General features: G+C 32.8%; 1 protein-coding gene across 5 annotated transcripts in view; it reads right to left on the reverse strand.

Moving 5' to 3' along the window:
• The window catches only part of LOC128019027 (citron Rho-interacting kinase-like), a 55094-nt gene that overhangs the window by 23406 nt on the left and 15941 nt on the right, over positions 1-15747 (reverse strand). For all 5 annotated transcript variants that reach the window (XM_052604973.1, XM_052604972.1, XM_052604971.1 and 2 more), the window contains exons 10-16: positions 14991-15086; positions 14631-14747; positions 13761-13870; positions 12514-12688; positions 9233-9430; positions 7331-7384; positions 2116-2313 (exon numbers count right to left, since the gene is read on the reverse strand). In XM_052604973.1, the coding sequence (XP_052460933.1) occupies positions 2116-2313; positions 7331-7384; positions 9233-9430; positions 12514-12688; positions 13761-13870; positions 14631-14747; positions 14991-15086 (948 nt within the window). The remainder of the gene's footprint in view (positions 1-2115; positions 2314-7330; positions 7385-9232; positions 9431-12513; positions 12689-13760; positions 13871-14630; positions 14748-14990; positions 15087-15747) is intronic.

Consider the following 15747-nt stretch of genomic DNA (forward strand, 5'->3'; position numbering starts at 1 on the left):
TTTACTTGCATTATTATTATTATTATTATTTTAAAAGTTTCCCACCCATCTTTTTATTATTTTTTTTAAGGATTTTATTAATTTCCAAGACTTTTCCAGGTCTGGAAAATGTATATATATTTATTTTCATAAGTTTAAATACATTTAATCTAAATACATTTTACATAAATGCAATTTAATTTTAATTCAATTATAATTTTATTAAATACATCATATCTAATTCATTTACATTTATTTTCATTATAGAGGTTTCTATTTAATTTGAATAATTGTATTAATTTCCAAGACTTTTCCAAGCTTGGACATTTACATGATTTTATAAGTGAAAAATATTGCATGTAAATACTTTTTAAATAATTTTAATTTCAATTAATTTCATTTAATTTCATTATTAAATTCCATTATTTCCATTATACATTTTTATAAAAACCAAATACATTTTATTTTAATATTTTATTCTAATGAATTACATTTTAAATATATATATATATATATATATATATATATATATATATATATATATATATATATATATATATATATATATATATATATATATATATATATATTTAAGTTTATCTTAAGTTAAATCATTTGAATATAATTTTATTTACATTTATTGTTATTATAGAAGTTTCCATGATTTTTAAAGACTGTACTAGTTAAATGTTTTATAAATGTATATTTCAATTTGAAAACTTTTCTAAAGACTTTCCAGGCCTGGAAATGACCATTTTAAAAGGGCCAGATATTTCCGTTTTCTCTGTGACGATGGAAACGTTGATTAATAAAAGAAACAGATCATCGACCACTCATTCAATACATCTGCTGCAAGCCGACAGATGGCATCTGAGGAACGGCGGGATATGACAGCGAAATTATGCTGACAGATGCAGAAAGGAAGCTGCAGATTTTTCTTTTTGATTTCATTAGCAGGTCCGGATCTCAGAGTCGCTGCCAATTGGGATCGATCCTCTGAGAGCCGGCGGGGGGTTCGAGGGTGTCTTGAATCGAGCAGATGTGCATCTCAGCTGCACGACTGGATATTAGCGAGCTTCAGAAAGACACAGAAGGAGAGAGAGAGTCTCCAAATATAGGCAGCATGCTTTTGCCCCTGTGAAGTCCAACTCTGGCAGGGCAGAGGGGAGCAGCGAGTGAATATGACACATCTCTGCCTCCTACCAGCGTCTATGATTACCATCCGCTACTGTTATACAACAGCAATGACTGCACACCTACACACGCGTCCCACGCGCCTACATCACCTCACACACACACACACACACACACCTCTCCTCATCTCGCTGCGGCATCATCACACAAAACAATAGAACCTGCGAGCATCATTTTCCAGCTTATTAAACGCCTTTGTTTTGGCACTGAAGTGGACAGCTGTGATTTGATGTTCGTGTGCTGTTATATTAATTATCAAACCGTAAAACAGCCATATCACACACACATATATATATATATATATATATATATATATAAATTTTTTTATTAATTTCAGAGACTTTTCCAGGCCTGGAAAGGACCATTTTTAAATTGTCAGATATTTATATTATTTTTTTAAATGATATTATATTATAATGTTATGACATCAATCTAATTAAATTAAATTTTAAATTAAAAATAATTTTAAGAATTATTAATTGATCAACTTAATGCATCTTTGTTTAATGAAAGTATTAGTTCTTTATTTAAAAATATTTTAAAATAATTTCAAAAATCCTACCGAGCTCAAACTTTTAAACAATGTTTACATTATTATTCACATATTCCTATTTACAGGTCATTATTATTCCTAAATTCCATAATGCTTCACTTTTGTAGTTTAGTTCCAATGAATGAGCATATTTAATAGAAATAAAGTTTTGAGATGTTTTACAGAACAACTTTTAGCCCCCTAATGTGTTAAATTCTTACAATGCACTCATTTTCGAGACACTAATGACAGCTAAACATCTTCTCAGAGAGAGCGGCATCTGTTAAAGTGGTGCTCATCACCTGCGGTGGGCTCTTAAGTGCAGCCCACGTCTCTCTCCTGCTGCGTCCACATGAGTCTGTGACTCACACACCTGCCGATGTGTGTGTGTGTGTGTGTGTTGACTCTACCTGTTTCTGGTTGTTGAGGTGCATCTCTCGGTCGGCCACCTCCCGGCGCAGGCGCTCCACGTCCTCCTTGAGCTGCAGTCTGTCCTCGTTCTCGTCCGTGGCCTCGTCCAGTTGTTTGGACAGGTAGAAGTTCTGTCGGTTCAGCTCAGAGTTTTCCTGCGTCAGCTGCGTCAGCTGTTCCTCCAGATCCGTGATCACCTGAGACAGGTGCAACAGAGATTATGTAAGAGAAACAAAGATGGCATTAAATGGTAAAGGTATAGTACACATATACACCTTAAACTCCCATCTTCAAAAGTACGAGATATTATGAAAAAAGTCATATTTTTATTCAGCAAGGATTCTGATCAAAAGTTACAGTAAAGACATAATGTAACAAAATAATTGTAATTCTAAAAATTAATAAAACATTAATAAAACATTTACAGTACGTAAAATGTATATGTAATTGTATTCAAATACAATTTATTTATTGACTTAAAAGTTATACTCCTCTACTAATCTCTAAATATTTTATTTGCTAAACATTGTTCCTTGTAAATGTTTTCTCTATAAAACTTCAAAATTATAATGAAAATATTTGTCCTGTCAAACTGAAAGAATTTACGGAAAAATAAAAGATTGCTATTTTAGAGAAATGTTGTAATTTAAAAAAATAATATATATATATATATATATATATATATATATATATATATATATATATAATATATTTGAATTTGAATCAATTTGAGAGTTCGGAGCGGGTTCGCGAATCATTTGAGTCAGTTCGTGAGTTCGTAGTGGGTTTGCGAATCATTTGAATCAGTTCGGGAGTTTGTAGAGGGTTCGCGAATCATTTAAGTCAAATTCGGGGATCAAGAATCATTTGAATCAGTTCGGGAGTTCGTAGCGGGTTTGCGAATCATTTGAGTCAGTTCGGGAGTTCAAAGCGGAATAGCGAATCATTTGAGTCAGTTTGGGGATCGCGAATCATTTGAATCAGTTCGGGAGATCGTAGCGGGTTCGCGAATCATTTGAGTAATTTCGGGAGTTCGGAGCGGGTTCACGAATCATTTGAGTCAGTTTGGGGATCGCGAATCATTTGAATGGAGCCACAGGAGGCCAAATTCAGACCCAGAACAATAAAACCCACAGAAGAGGTGGGAGTTCAAAGGAGGAATCTTTATATTACCAAACTGCAGGGAGAGGAAGAGTAGATATAAGTCATGATCTGCAAGATTAACCACAATCTGATGTGATCCGACCACCTCAGAGAAAACCAGTGTTGAGCTGCTGCAAGAGCTTTTGAAGCACAGCAGCTGTGATCAAAGAGTTCTCGTGTGTTCTGATTGGTGGATGATGATGATGATGAGTGATTAAAGACTAGAGCAATCAAACAGTGAGACAATGATCTGCTCACTATATATATATATATATATATATATATATATATATATATATATATACACACACACACACACACACACACACACACACACACACACACACACAATTTAATAAAATAAAATAAATGAATATTAAATTTAATTAAATTCATTTAAATGAAGTCAAATTCTGCAAATAATGTATTTAACTCATCAAAAGTGACAGTAAAGACATTTATAGATTTAAATTTCAAATAAAACTTAAATGCATAATTACATTTAATTTATTTTAAAGTTATAATTATCTACTAATGTAATCTGCTAAACACTGTTCTTTGTGAATTTATTATCTATAAAATTACAAAATTATAATAATAAAAAAGTCCAGTCATTATGAAACTGGAAAAATAATAGAAAGTCTATTGATTGCTGGTATTAAATTAGATGCAAATAAAATTAAATACAATTTATTTAAATGAATCAAATTCAGCAAAGATGTATTCAATTCATCCAAAGTGACAGTAAAGACATTCATGAGGTTACAAAAGATTGTTTTCAACATTAATAATAATCAAAAATGTTTCGTGAGCAGCAAATCAGTATATTAGAATGATTTCTGAAGAATCATGTGACACTGAAGACTGGAGGAATGATGCTGAAATATCTTCAAAGAAAAAACAGCTCTCAATTAAATGTAGCTTTGGTGAGCATTTCTTTCAAAAACATACCAACCCCAAACCACATAGTATTTGTTTTATAATATTATAGTACAAAAAAAACACTGGTATTAGTATATTTGGGGACTATTGAGGCATTATTTGCTATGGTTTTCTACATAACTGTCTTACTGTTTTATGACTCGGATTTACTTTATATTATTACATCACAAATGGGCATTTTAAAGCCAGACTAAGTTAAAAGTTAAATAAGCTTGCTAAAAACCTCCCAAGTATGTGTGCACACCACTAAACCACGGCTCAATCCTGTATGAATTTACTGTTTGCTACTAAAGTGCCGTTCTCCATCTTTCTTCCTCACATCTTCCAAGTGTGTTGGCGCGCAGCAGTGCCAAGCTCTCCTCTGGTGCGGAGGAGGTTTCTGCGCTCATTATTATTGTCATTACTGTTAAAGGCACAGAGCCACACTGACCCACTTTAACTACTGACCAGAGCTTGTTTTCATCTTTCACTGATTATATAAAAAATGCATCTGTTTGCCTTCTGAATGGTTGTTTGCACAATGCTGTGTGGTTGATGGGGTGTTATGTCTGGTTACAAGGCTCTTTTATTGTTCGGGTTGAAATCTAACAGTAGGCTAAGATGAGGGAAGACGCCATTGTGCACTTTTAAACTGTGAGATATTTAGATACAAGTTAAGCATTGCAGGACGAAGAGGCATCATACGGAAATAAATAGAAACATTTGCTCATTTAGTTCTCATAGCACAACATCTAAAATTATTCAAAGATGACATCTTGCCATACTAACCTTTATAGAATGTGTAAATGCCTTTTAATGCTATTATTACATTATATAACATTATGTTTATTTTTAAGTGTTGTTAATGTAATTTGATCATTTATTTTTATAAAGTAAAATTATTTACAGGCCATCTTACCTATTTAACTAACAGAATGTAAAAATGTATTTTTATATTATAATATATTATATTATAAAAATTATATTTATATTATACTAATGTCAGACAAAGCCTAATCCAAGTAAAAGAGATTCATCTGAAAGGTAAATTTATTATATGACTTATGTAAAGGAATATGAATATATACATATTTAATCTTTTATATTTAACTAAGAATAGTCCAATTTATTTAGAATAGAGTGATTTCACTCAGTTATCCTATAGATGTCTGAAATGAAAAACCTAAATAATAACATTGAGTATTAAATAATAAATAAATAAATAAATAAATAAATATATATATATATATATATATATATATATATATATATATATATATATATATATATATATATATATATATATATATATATATATATATATTTATTTTTTTATTTTTTTATTTTTTTAAATAACATTAGCATCAAGATGCCACTTGGGCCTTCTCTGTCTTATTTATCTTTTCATTAAGAAATAAAACGATATTTTTCACTCCACAAATCCAAAATTAGTACACAGACCAAAAAAAAAAAATTATATTCAACATAATGTCAAATAGTGTTTTCTATTGTTTCTCAAAACTTTCAAACGACTAAATCTCACAAATTCTGCTATTTAGATGAAATTACTAAAATATGAAGAGCATATCCATTCATTAAAAATTAATTCATTTAAAAAATAAAATAAAAATCATTTTGGCAACCACACAACACCCTAGCATTTCTTTTAGTGTTGCACTGGTTTTTATTATGCATGTAATTCTTAAAATAAAAGTGCATAGGAAAATAATGTTATTTTATACCCTATATACTATTCATAGTACATCTCAAACATTGAGAAGATCAAAGCGTGTTTAGTGGAAAGAAGCCGTCACCAGGGGCTGGGATTATAAGAGCTTACGAAAGAACTCACTGAGACTGACAGCGAGGCTTCAGACATTGAGAATAACTGTTACTAGTGCTCACACAAACCCTAAACCATGACTATGAGATAAAATAACAGTGATGCTTGACTTGCCTTACATGTTTTCATTCTAATAAGACAATGGAAATCTCGTTTTCAAGTTTATGCGTTCATCTGAGCTCCAGCTACGATTGCAAAGGAGTATGATGAAGAAAAAATGTAATATAACTCCTCGGCACAGAGGAGAAGATGGGCGTCTAAAAACAGCACTGGGACCGGTTGAGAATATTGCATCGGTGGAGACGCTCTAACAGCTTGAGTGTGGGTGGACAGTGAAAGTAGGCCAGAGATGCTCTGTGCTTGATTATAATGAAACACACTCCAGGGACAACACAAACAATCGCTCTTCAGAAAGCAAGCGTTCCCCAAATCAATGACTGCTGGGCGAACAACTTTCAGGATGCCTGAACAAGATGCTTTTGAAAAGAAAATATATATATTTATTTATAGAGCACATGCCATTTTTATGAGCTCCTTTTAATTGAGAGATAATTTGCCACCCTGTTGGGCTGTTTTAATGAATTTAAAAAAAGTAGATGCATTTACTGATCCAGAAGACACACTTTAGCCTTCAGACTGCCATTTAGAATTAGTTTGGGGCCAATAAGTTTTTTTTTTTATTACAAAATAAATACTTTTATTAAGCATGCATGCATTAAATAGTTTAAAATATTGTTTTTTTTAATCATGATGTAACAAAAGGTTTCTATTTTAAATAAAAGCTTTCTTTTCATCTAAAAAATCCTTAAAAAAATGGCACAACTGTTTTCAAAATTTATAATGATAATAAATATTTTCTTTTTTTTTCTGAGCAACATATTTTCATGATTTCTGAAGTTCATGTGACACTGAAGACTGGAGGAATGATGCTGAAAATACAGCTTTGTATCACAGGATTAAATTGCACTATATTTTCAATATAAAATACACTTACTTTAAATTGTAAAAATATTTCACATTATTACTGCTTTTACTGTATTCTTGATCAATGAAATGCAGGCTAGGTGAGCATAAAAGACCTGTTTTCAAAAATATGTAAAAAATCCTACCACCCTTTAAACTTTTGAATGATCGTGTACATTGTTTTAAACCAAAATGGTCATATTCTAAAAAAAAAAATATTTATTTATTTATGAATTTAGTTCTGAGCCAGATGCTGCTTATGGAAACTCTTTCTATCAGTACAGGTAGGACTTGTGTGGGTCACATCTGATGAGTCAAACACAGAGAAAAGCTCTTTTACATACCGCACAGCTGTCTCGTAGGGCATCAAACTTGCGTTGGATTTCATCCCGATGGGCCTTAAAAAAAAAAAAGAGAGTGAAAATGGTCATGTTTGCCAGAAGTGCCCACTCTGTGCTGCGTTGGGTTCTGCAGTAAAGTGCATTTGAGCAGATAGCAGCGGCGCTGAGAAATCATCTCGAGTGTCATGACAGGTGTGATGTCATGCATGAGAGCGGCGGGCCGCGAGGATGAAACCGTGTCAAAGATGCATTGAATCTGAGCGCTGCAGAAGAGCGTGGGAAGATGTTTACAGCACCGTGAAGATGAGGAACACAATGGTCCACTGAGAGATTACACAGAAACACACCATTACTCGATATAAAGGAGATGCGTGGAGTCTGCAATATGGTGGTATGGATTATATCGACTACTGCTCCTTCAGAAGCTACTTTGAAACTTTAGCTTGCCAAGACACAAAGTACTAAGATAAGCTACAGTCAAGCTGCCTTTTGCTCAAGTTACTGAAATTTACAGAAATTTCAAAGGTCTCTAAATGCTGAAAAACCTGCTGAACACAATGTACTACAAGCCTTCTGTCATCGTTTTATGAAACCTTCAGTTTCACGTGTTTTATTGCTAAGAATAACTTTGATTTTGTTAGTAATGTTTCAAGATAAACACTTATTGGAGTGAAGCAACTTAGGTTCACTTCATTATGCAGACATCATCTTTTAGAAAACTCATGTTCAAATGTTAGACTTTTGAGGAAGGGTTATTTGTTCATCTCTCAATCATCATTGTATCGCACTGCATTATATGTTTTGATCATCAAACTAAGCTTTTCAATATCATCTTCCCAAGACATATTTACTGACGACTGATATTTCATGCAAGTATCTGCTATACTGTTATGAAGATCATTCATTTACATTACAAGCATCATTTCGGCCATATAAATGTCAGCATCTGCTCTAAATTGTATATTTTTGCTCAGAACAAATATTATGGTGTTAAGTATATTTTATTCCTCCGTATTCTCACTGTATCAAACTATAGAAGCCATAAAAGCCTTAAAAAATCAATTAAAAAAAAAAACATATGTGACCCTGGAGCACAAAACCAGTCTTAAAGTTGCTTTGGCAAAAAAAAAAAAAAATTTGTATGGGTCAAAATGATAGATTTTTCCAAAAATCATTAGGATAAGTAAAGATAATGTTCCATGAAGATATTTTCTAAGTTTTCCACTATCAATATCAAAAACCTCATTTTTGAATAGTAATATGCATTGCTAATAATTCACATGGACAACTTTAAAGATGATTTTCTCAGTATTTAGATTTTTTGCAACCGCAGATTCCAGATAACCATACATCAATGGAAAGCTTATTTATTCAAAATGTACAAAAAAGTGTTAAAATGTACACTTAAGACTGCTTTTGAGGTCCAGGGTCACATATGCACATTTTACAACTAAAGTTCAACAAACAGTTTCATATGTATATACCTAAATCACATTTATTGATTACTGTACTGCTAACTATTTTCTAAAAAAGTAATGTGTGAAACAGTATGCACTAAAAGACATTTTTAACTATAGTATGCTACATACAGTAGCTGATCTCAGTCAAACGCAAATGTTGGTCACACTTTACTTTGGGGACCAATTCTCACTATTAACTAACTATTACGTTTTGCCCAGATTAACTTCTAATTTGCTTATTATTAAGACTTAGTAAGGTAGTTGTTAAGTTGAGGTATTTAAGGCATTAACATGTGTTTTAAAACAGTCCAAAAGGACATACTATGCATGCTAACTGGTTAATAGTGAGACTGGTCTCCAAACTAAAGTGTTACCTTCTAAATGATGAGGGACAGTATTGGATCATGGTGACCTCTGGGTCATTCATCACAATGTAAATCCTCACCCGGAGGACGGTGATCTCCTCCTCGGCCTCCGCGGTGGTCTCCTCCAGCTCGGTCTTGGCCTGTTGTAGCTGGTTCTCCAGAGCGCGCCGGGCCGCCTGCAAGCTGCTGATCTGAGCTTCTCTCTCCTGCAGGGACAGCGTGAGCTCCGACACCTGTCTCTTGATCTCCAGCTTCTGCTCCTCGTGCTCCAGACCCATCTGTGGAGGAGCACACAGCAGGACTACAGTCACCGGATGATAAACACCACTCCAGTGCATCAATAACCTCTTGTGAAGCCAAAAGCTGTGTGTTTGTGAGGAACAAATCCATCATTAAGGTGTTTTGACTTCAAACGATCACTTCCTGTTAAAATACGAGGACCCTATCCGTAATATTGCTTTCTCTGGTGAAAAACTGGTCTGGTCTGAATCAGGAGAGAAATCTGCACTGATCAAACACTGTTTACAGCTCTAAAGAAATATGCAAGTGGATTTTGATGTGAGAGGAGAACGTGAGAAGGAATTTTTCACTGGAAGGAAGTGTTATTATGAATTATGGACTTGCATTTTGGTCAAAAGTTACAGATTTAAAGTGAAAACGGCTTAATGGTTGATTTGTTTCTTACAAACATGTATCTTATCATGGATTATTGTGATGTTTTTATCAGTTGTTTGGACTCTCATTCCGACGGCACCCATTCACTGCAGAACAATCATTGATGAGACACAGATGCATTGCTACATTTCTCCAAATCTGATGAAGAAACAAATCTTGGTCAATCTGCAGCTCATTAAAATTAATGAGCTTAAGGGCACATTTTCCACAAAAAAAATATATATATATTACAAAAAAAATATATATACAGTATTGTTCAAAATAATAGCAGTACAATGTGACTAACCAGAATAATCAAGGTTTTCCGTATATTTTTTTATTGCTACGTGGCAAACAAGTTACCAGTAGGTTCAGTAGATTCTCAGAAAACAAATGAGACCCAGCATTCATGATATGCACGCTCTTAAGGCTGTGCAATTGGGCAATTAGTTGAATTAGTTGAAAGGGGTGTGTTCAAAAAAATAGCAGTGTGGCATTCAATCACTGAGGTCATCAATTTTGTGAAGAAACAGGTGTGAATCAGGTGGCCCCTATTTAAGGATGAAGCCAACACTTGTTGAACATGCATTTGAAAGCTGAGGAAAATGGGTCGTTCAAGACATTGTTCAGAAGAACAGCGTACTTTGATTAAAAAGTTGATTAGAGAGGGGAAAACCTATAAAGAGGTGCAAAAAATGATAGGCTGTTCAGCTAAAATGATCTCCAATGCCTTAAAATGGAGAGCAAAACCAGAGAGACGTGGAAGAAAACGGAAGACAACCATCAAAATGGATAGAAGAATAGCCAGAATGGCACAGGCTCAGCCAATGATCACCTCCAGGATGATCAAAGACAGTCTGGAGTTACCTGTAAGTACTGTGACAGTTAGAAGACGTCTGTGTGAAGCTAATCTATTTTCAAGAATCCCCCGCAAAGTCCCTCTGTTAAAAAAAAGGCATGTGCAGAAGAGGTTACAATTTGCCAAAGAACACATCAACTGGCCTAAAGAGAAATGGAGGAACATTTTGTGGACTGATGAGAGTAAAATTGTTCTTTTTGGGTCCAAGGGCCACAGGCAGTTTGTGAGACGACCCCCAAACTCTGAATTCAAGCCACAGTACACAGTGAAGACAGTGAAGCATGGAGGTGCAAGCATCATGATATGGGCATGTTTCTCCTACTATGGTGTTGGGCCTATTTATCGCATACCAGGGATCATGGATCAGTTTGCATATGTTAAAATACTTGAAAGAGGTCATGTTGCCCTATGCTGAAGAGGACATGCCCTTGAAATGGTTGTTTCAACAAGACAATGACCCAAAACACACTAGTAAACGGGCAAAGTCTTGGTTCCAAACCAACAAAATTAATGTTATGGAGTGGCCAGCCCAATCTCCAGACCTTAATCCAATTGAGAACTTGTGGGGTGATATCAAAAATGCTGTTTCTGAAGCAAAACCAAGAAATGTGAATGAATTGTGGAATGTTGTTAAAGAATCATGGAGTGGAATAACAGCTGAGAGGGGCCACAAGTTGGTTGACTCCATGCCACACAGATGTCAAGCAGTTTTAAAAAACTGTGGTCATACAACTAAATATTAGTTTAGTGATTCACAGGATTGCTAAATCCCAGAAAAAAAAATGTTTGTACAAAATAGTTTTGAGTTTGTACAGTCAAAGTTAGACACTGCTATTTTTTTGAACACACCCCTTTCAACTAATTGCCCAATTGCACAGCCTTAAGAGCGTGCATATCATGAATGCTGGGTCTCATTTGTTTTCTGACAATCTACTGAACCTACTGGTAACTTGTTTGCCACGTAGCAATAAAAAATATACTAAAAACCTTGATTATTCTGGTTAGTCACATTGTACTGCTATTATTTTGAACAATACTGTATATATATATAATTCATATTATCTTTGATTAATCTAATTAAAAGAATTTAAAACATTTAAAACATTTGATTTTTTAAAACTTAAATCAACAAATTAAAGGCAGGTTTTTTTTCAGTGATGAGAATTTGAAAATAATAATATGATACAAAAAAAATTAAAGAGTTTTAGAACATATCGTTTTCTATTAGTTTTAGACTTAATTTTCTTCATGCAAAATGTAATTTATTTCTCTGTTGATTTTGGGGTGAAACATGATTCATGAAGTCAATTGAATATGTATAGCATTTTACACAATACAAAAAGTTTTAAATCAGCTTTACAAAAATGCATGATATTAATGTTTATAGCAATAATATATTCATGGCTTACATTCATATTAAGCAGATTAGAGCTTGTGAAAATCATATTAATCACAGGCTCATATTAATTAAGACATGGTATATTTGTCACCTAGCTGGGCATTTAAATGACCTGAAAAAAAAAAAAGCGGGAATAAAACAAGAAATGTTCAAAAGTTGGGGGTCAGTACAATTTTTACTGTTATTTGAAATAAATTAGTACTTTTATGCATTAAATGGATCATTTAAAGACATTTATAAAGTAAAATAAATAAATAAATTCAAAATAAATGCTGCTCTCTCGAACCTTCTATTCATCAAAGAATCCTGAAACAAATGTATCAATGTTTCCACAGAAGTACGAAGCAGCACTACTGTTTTCAACTTCTTACTCATTGCTTTTGATTCGTTCGGGGTGAAATATGGTTCACAAGTCTTATCATCATGTGATGGTCTTGTTTGTCGCTCACCTCTCTCAGTCTGGCCTCCAGTTCCAGCACTCTGCTCTTGTTAGTCTGCTCTTGTTGTGTCAGTTTCTCCAGATGTTCCTCCAGCTTTGCATTCTGGGCCTCCAGTTTTCCAGCCTGAGATTCCAGATAAAACTTCTGCTGCCTGAGCTCAGATATCATCTCCTCTTGGGCTTTCCTAAAGGTTACAAACAAGACTTTGAGAGCTTTTCTCACAGAGTTTCGGTTGAGCTAGTCTGGTGGGAACAGCATCTACATCACATACACTGGTGACAAACTCAACAGGGACAATATGAAGCTGTTAGAAAGCCTTGATATAATGAAAATACAACAGGTCATCGTTCATTAACTCTGTCCTTAACCCTGAAAATCTGCTATCATGGCACATTAGCCTGAAATTAACCCTTTGCATTCACCAAACACATTTTATATCCAAATATTTATGGTTCATTGATGTGAATAGCATGAAATTGACTGTGAAAATACAATCTTAATACTAATATTACATCGAAGCATAAAACAATAAGCCAAAAGACCCTTGCAAAAAATACTGTGTACGGTAAAGCGATACAGATATTGTATATACAAATATTTCAAAAAAATATTTTATTTGTTATTTCTATTAGAAAAGTATTTGTATTAAATATTAAAAATATATTCTAATTTATTTTTTACTTTATTTTACAAACTATAACTTATAATATAATAAAAGGACATTTCAGAAAGAAGACCCTTCATAATATAATATAATATCATAGTTTATTTAAATAGTTTTGTTTTTTTCTTATTTCTGTTAGCAGCAATACTTTTTTTATATTTTCAGTTTCCATTTTAATTTTTGCTTTTGTATTTTTGCTGTGTGCTTTTGTATTTATTTATTTGTTTATTTTTTGATTCGCTTTCATTTATTTCATTTCAGTTTTAGTAATTTTAGTACTTTTTTAAGTTTAAGTGACTGTCGCAGATATATACTTTAACGTAAAACAAATGTATTTGCAAAGAACACAAATATGTTTTACTGTGTATTTTTCGACATTATGTGGCACAGCTTGAAGCAGAAAGGCTAATTGCTTTTACATAACAACAACAGTCAACAGCAATATGATAATAACAAAAAACTAAATTATTTTAATAATTAATAATGTACTGAAAATAATCCAAACAAACAGCTCTTCAGTCAAGTAATATAGTGAGTTAGTCTAATTGTAGGCTCCAGAAATGACTGAATCAGCTCAGGTCTGTAAACTCACATGTTTTTCTGCGTGTAAATGCTGCTGTTGGCTGCCAGTTTGTTAGCCTCGGACAGCTCAGCGATCCTCTGCTCCAGACTGCTCATCTTTGACTCCATGGCATTGATCGTCTACATAAAACACAGTCAGATCTGACGCCATCATTCAAAGCAGAACCTTACTTCACTAATGAAGAGACCAGCGTGTATTTCTTTGTGCTGCTCAAGCTGGGAATCAGTACAGTCAACCAGTCTTGTCTAAACAATATTAGCCTTTCTACAGTACTGAGTAGGGTTATTATAGTTAACTAAAATTATTACTCAAAATAAAAGTAAATATTACAATTGTTAATATATAAAATATATAATGAGAATTTACTGAGATACTATATATATGTGTGTGTGTGTGTTTATATATATACAAACACACACACATTTTTATTTAGTTGTATACAACAAGTTGTATAGTAAAATAAATAATTAAAACTGAAATAAAATTAATAAGTCTCTTAAACTCTATAGATGTGTTTAAAAAAAATAAAATGTCAGCAACACAATAAAATTACTAAAACTTTAATTAAAATTAACATTGTTAAAATTAACAACAGAATATATATACTTTTTTCATAATTCCTATATTATCTTATTCTGATTACTATCAATAAAGTATTTTTACTGCAATACAGTAAAACAATTATTGTTATACAATGTTTTTTTTTTTTTTTACAGTAATGAGAATTTTTAAATCATGTCATGATAAAAAAAAAAAAAATCTATTTGAATTTATTGTACAACAGCACAAAGATCAGTGTTAATTGATTGGGTCACACTATCTGAATTTTTCTCAATGAACAATGATAGTCTCTCAGAAAAAAGCTAAATAATGTGTTACCGCTGTCTGATCGCTGATCACTTTTCCCCGCTCGCGAGATTCCTCCTCAAACGTGCTCTGCTTGGACTCCAGCAGTTCCTTTTCAGCCAAATCTGCCTTCATTTGAGTCTCTAAAACCTACAAAACACAAGCACTTGGTTATTACACCTGACAACGAACAGAGAGAGCCCTCAAAATGAGCCCTTTAATGGTTTAATCTAAGTCAGGATGTTTTATTCACTCGCTATAAAATTAATAATGAGCACTAAAGTATAGTGAGGTAAAGTATAGTATAGACTCAGTTTTGGAGGCAAATCACTCTACGTTGAACAGTACAGATATATTTCACAAGCAGAAGTGTGTGTGTGTGTTTGTCCCAACTTTGATCTTGTCTTCATAAAGCTTTTTCTTCTGTTCCAGGTGTGTTTCCATCCGCTGCGCTGTTGCCTGCGTTTCACGCAAGTTCTCTTCGAGTTCCTGCATTCAGACGATAGAGGAAAAACGAATGCCACTGAGACTTCATTGGAATATCTGTTTCATACTGAGAGTTTGACTGGGTATCTTTCCCTGAAGAAAAAATGTAAACGCGTGGGACTTCAGTTAAACTCTAAATCTTATTTATTTTGGGAAAAACAGAGGTCATTTTTTTTTACTGATAACATATTTCCATTAGTGCTATTCAATATTGTTTATATACTTTCAAAGTATTTATTATTTATTAATACTAGATTTTGTTCTTATCTTTAGTGTTTTCATTTTTCATATTGTTTAAATTTTAAGAATCTTGTGCCTTTGTCATTATTATTGATTATGTCATTATATATATTTATTTATTTGTATTTAAGTTAATTTATTTTTATTTCAGTACTAATAATTTAGTACCTCAGCTTGTTTTTCACATAGTACTGTATTTAGATATTATTTGTGATTTTTTCAATTAAAGAAAAATTTAATACTTTTAATTAACTTGTTAGTTAATTGCAAATTACTGTAGCATACATGTTAAAAAAACTGTAAATTGTTTACTTTTGCATTATATGTAATTATACAGTAAAATACAGTCAATTTTAGCATTTTTGGAAGTACAACCCATAATTTTTACTGCAAAAACAGTAAAAGTTATTATTTTATATATTTA

Source organism: Carassius gibelio, chromosome A8 (assembly GCF_023724105.1).
Source record: "Carassius gibelio isolate Cgi1373 ecotype wild population from Czech Republic chromosome A8, carGib1.2-hapl.c, whole genome shotgun sequence".
Classification (NCBI taxonomy): Eukaryota; Metazoa; Chordata; class Actinopteri; order Cypriniformes; family Cyprinidae; genus Carassius; species Carassius gibelio.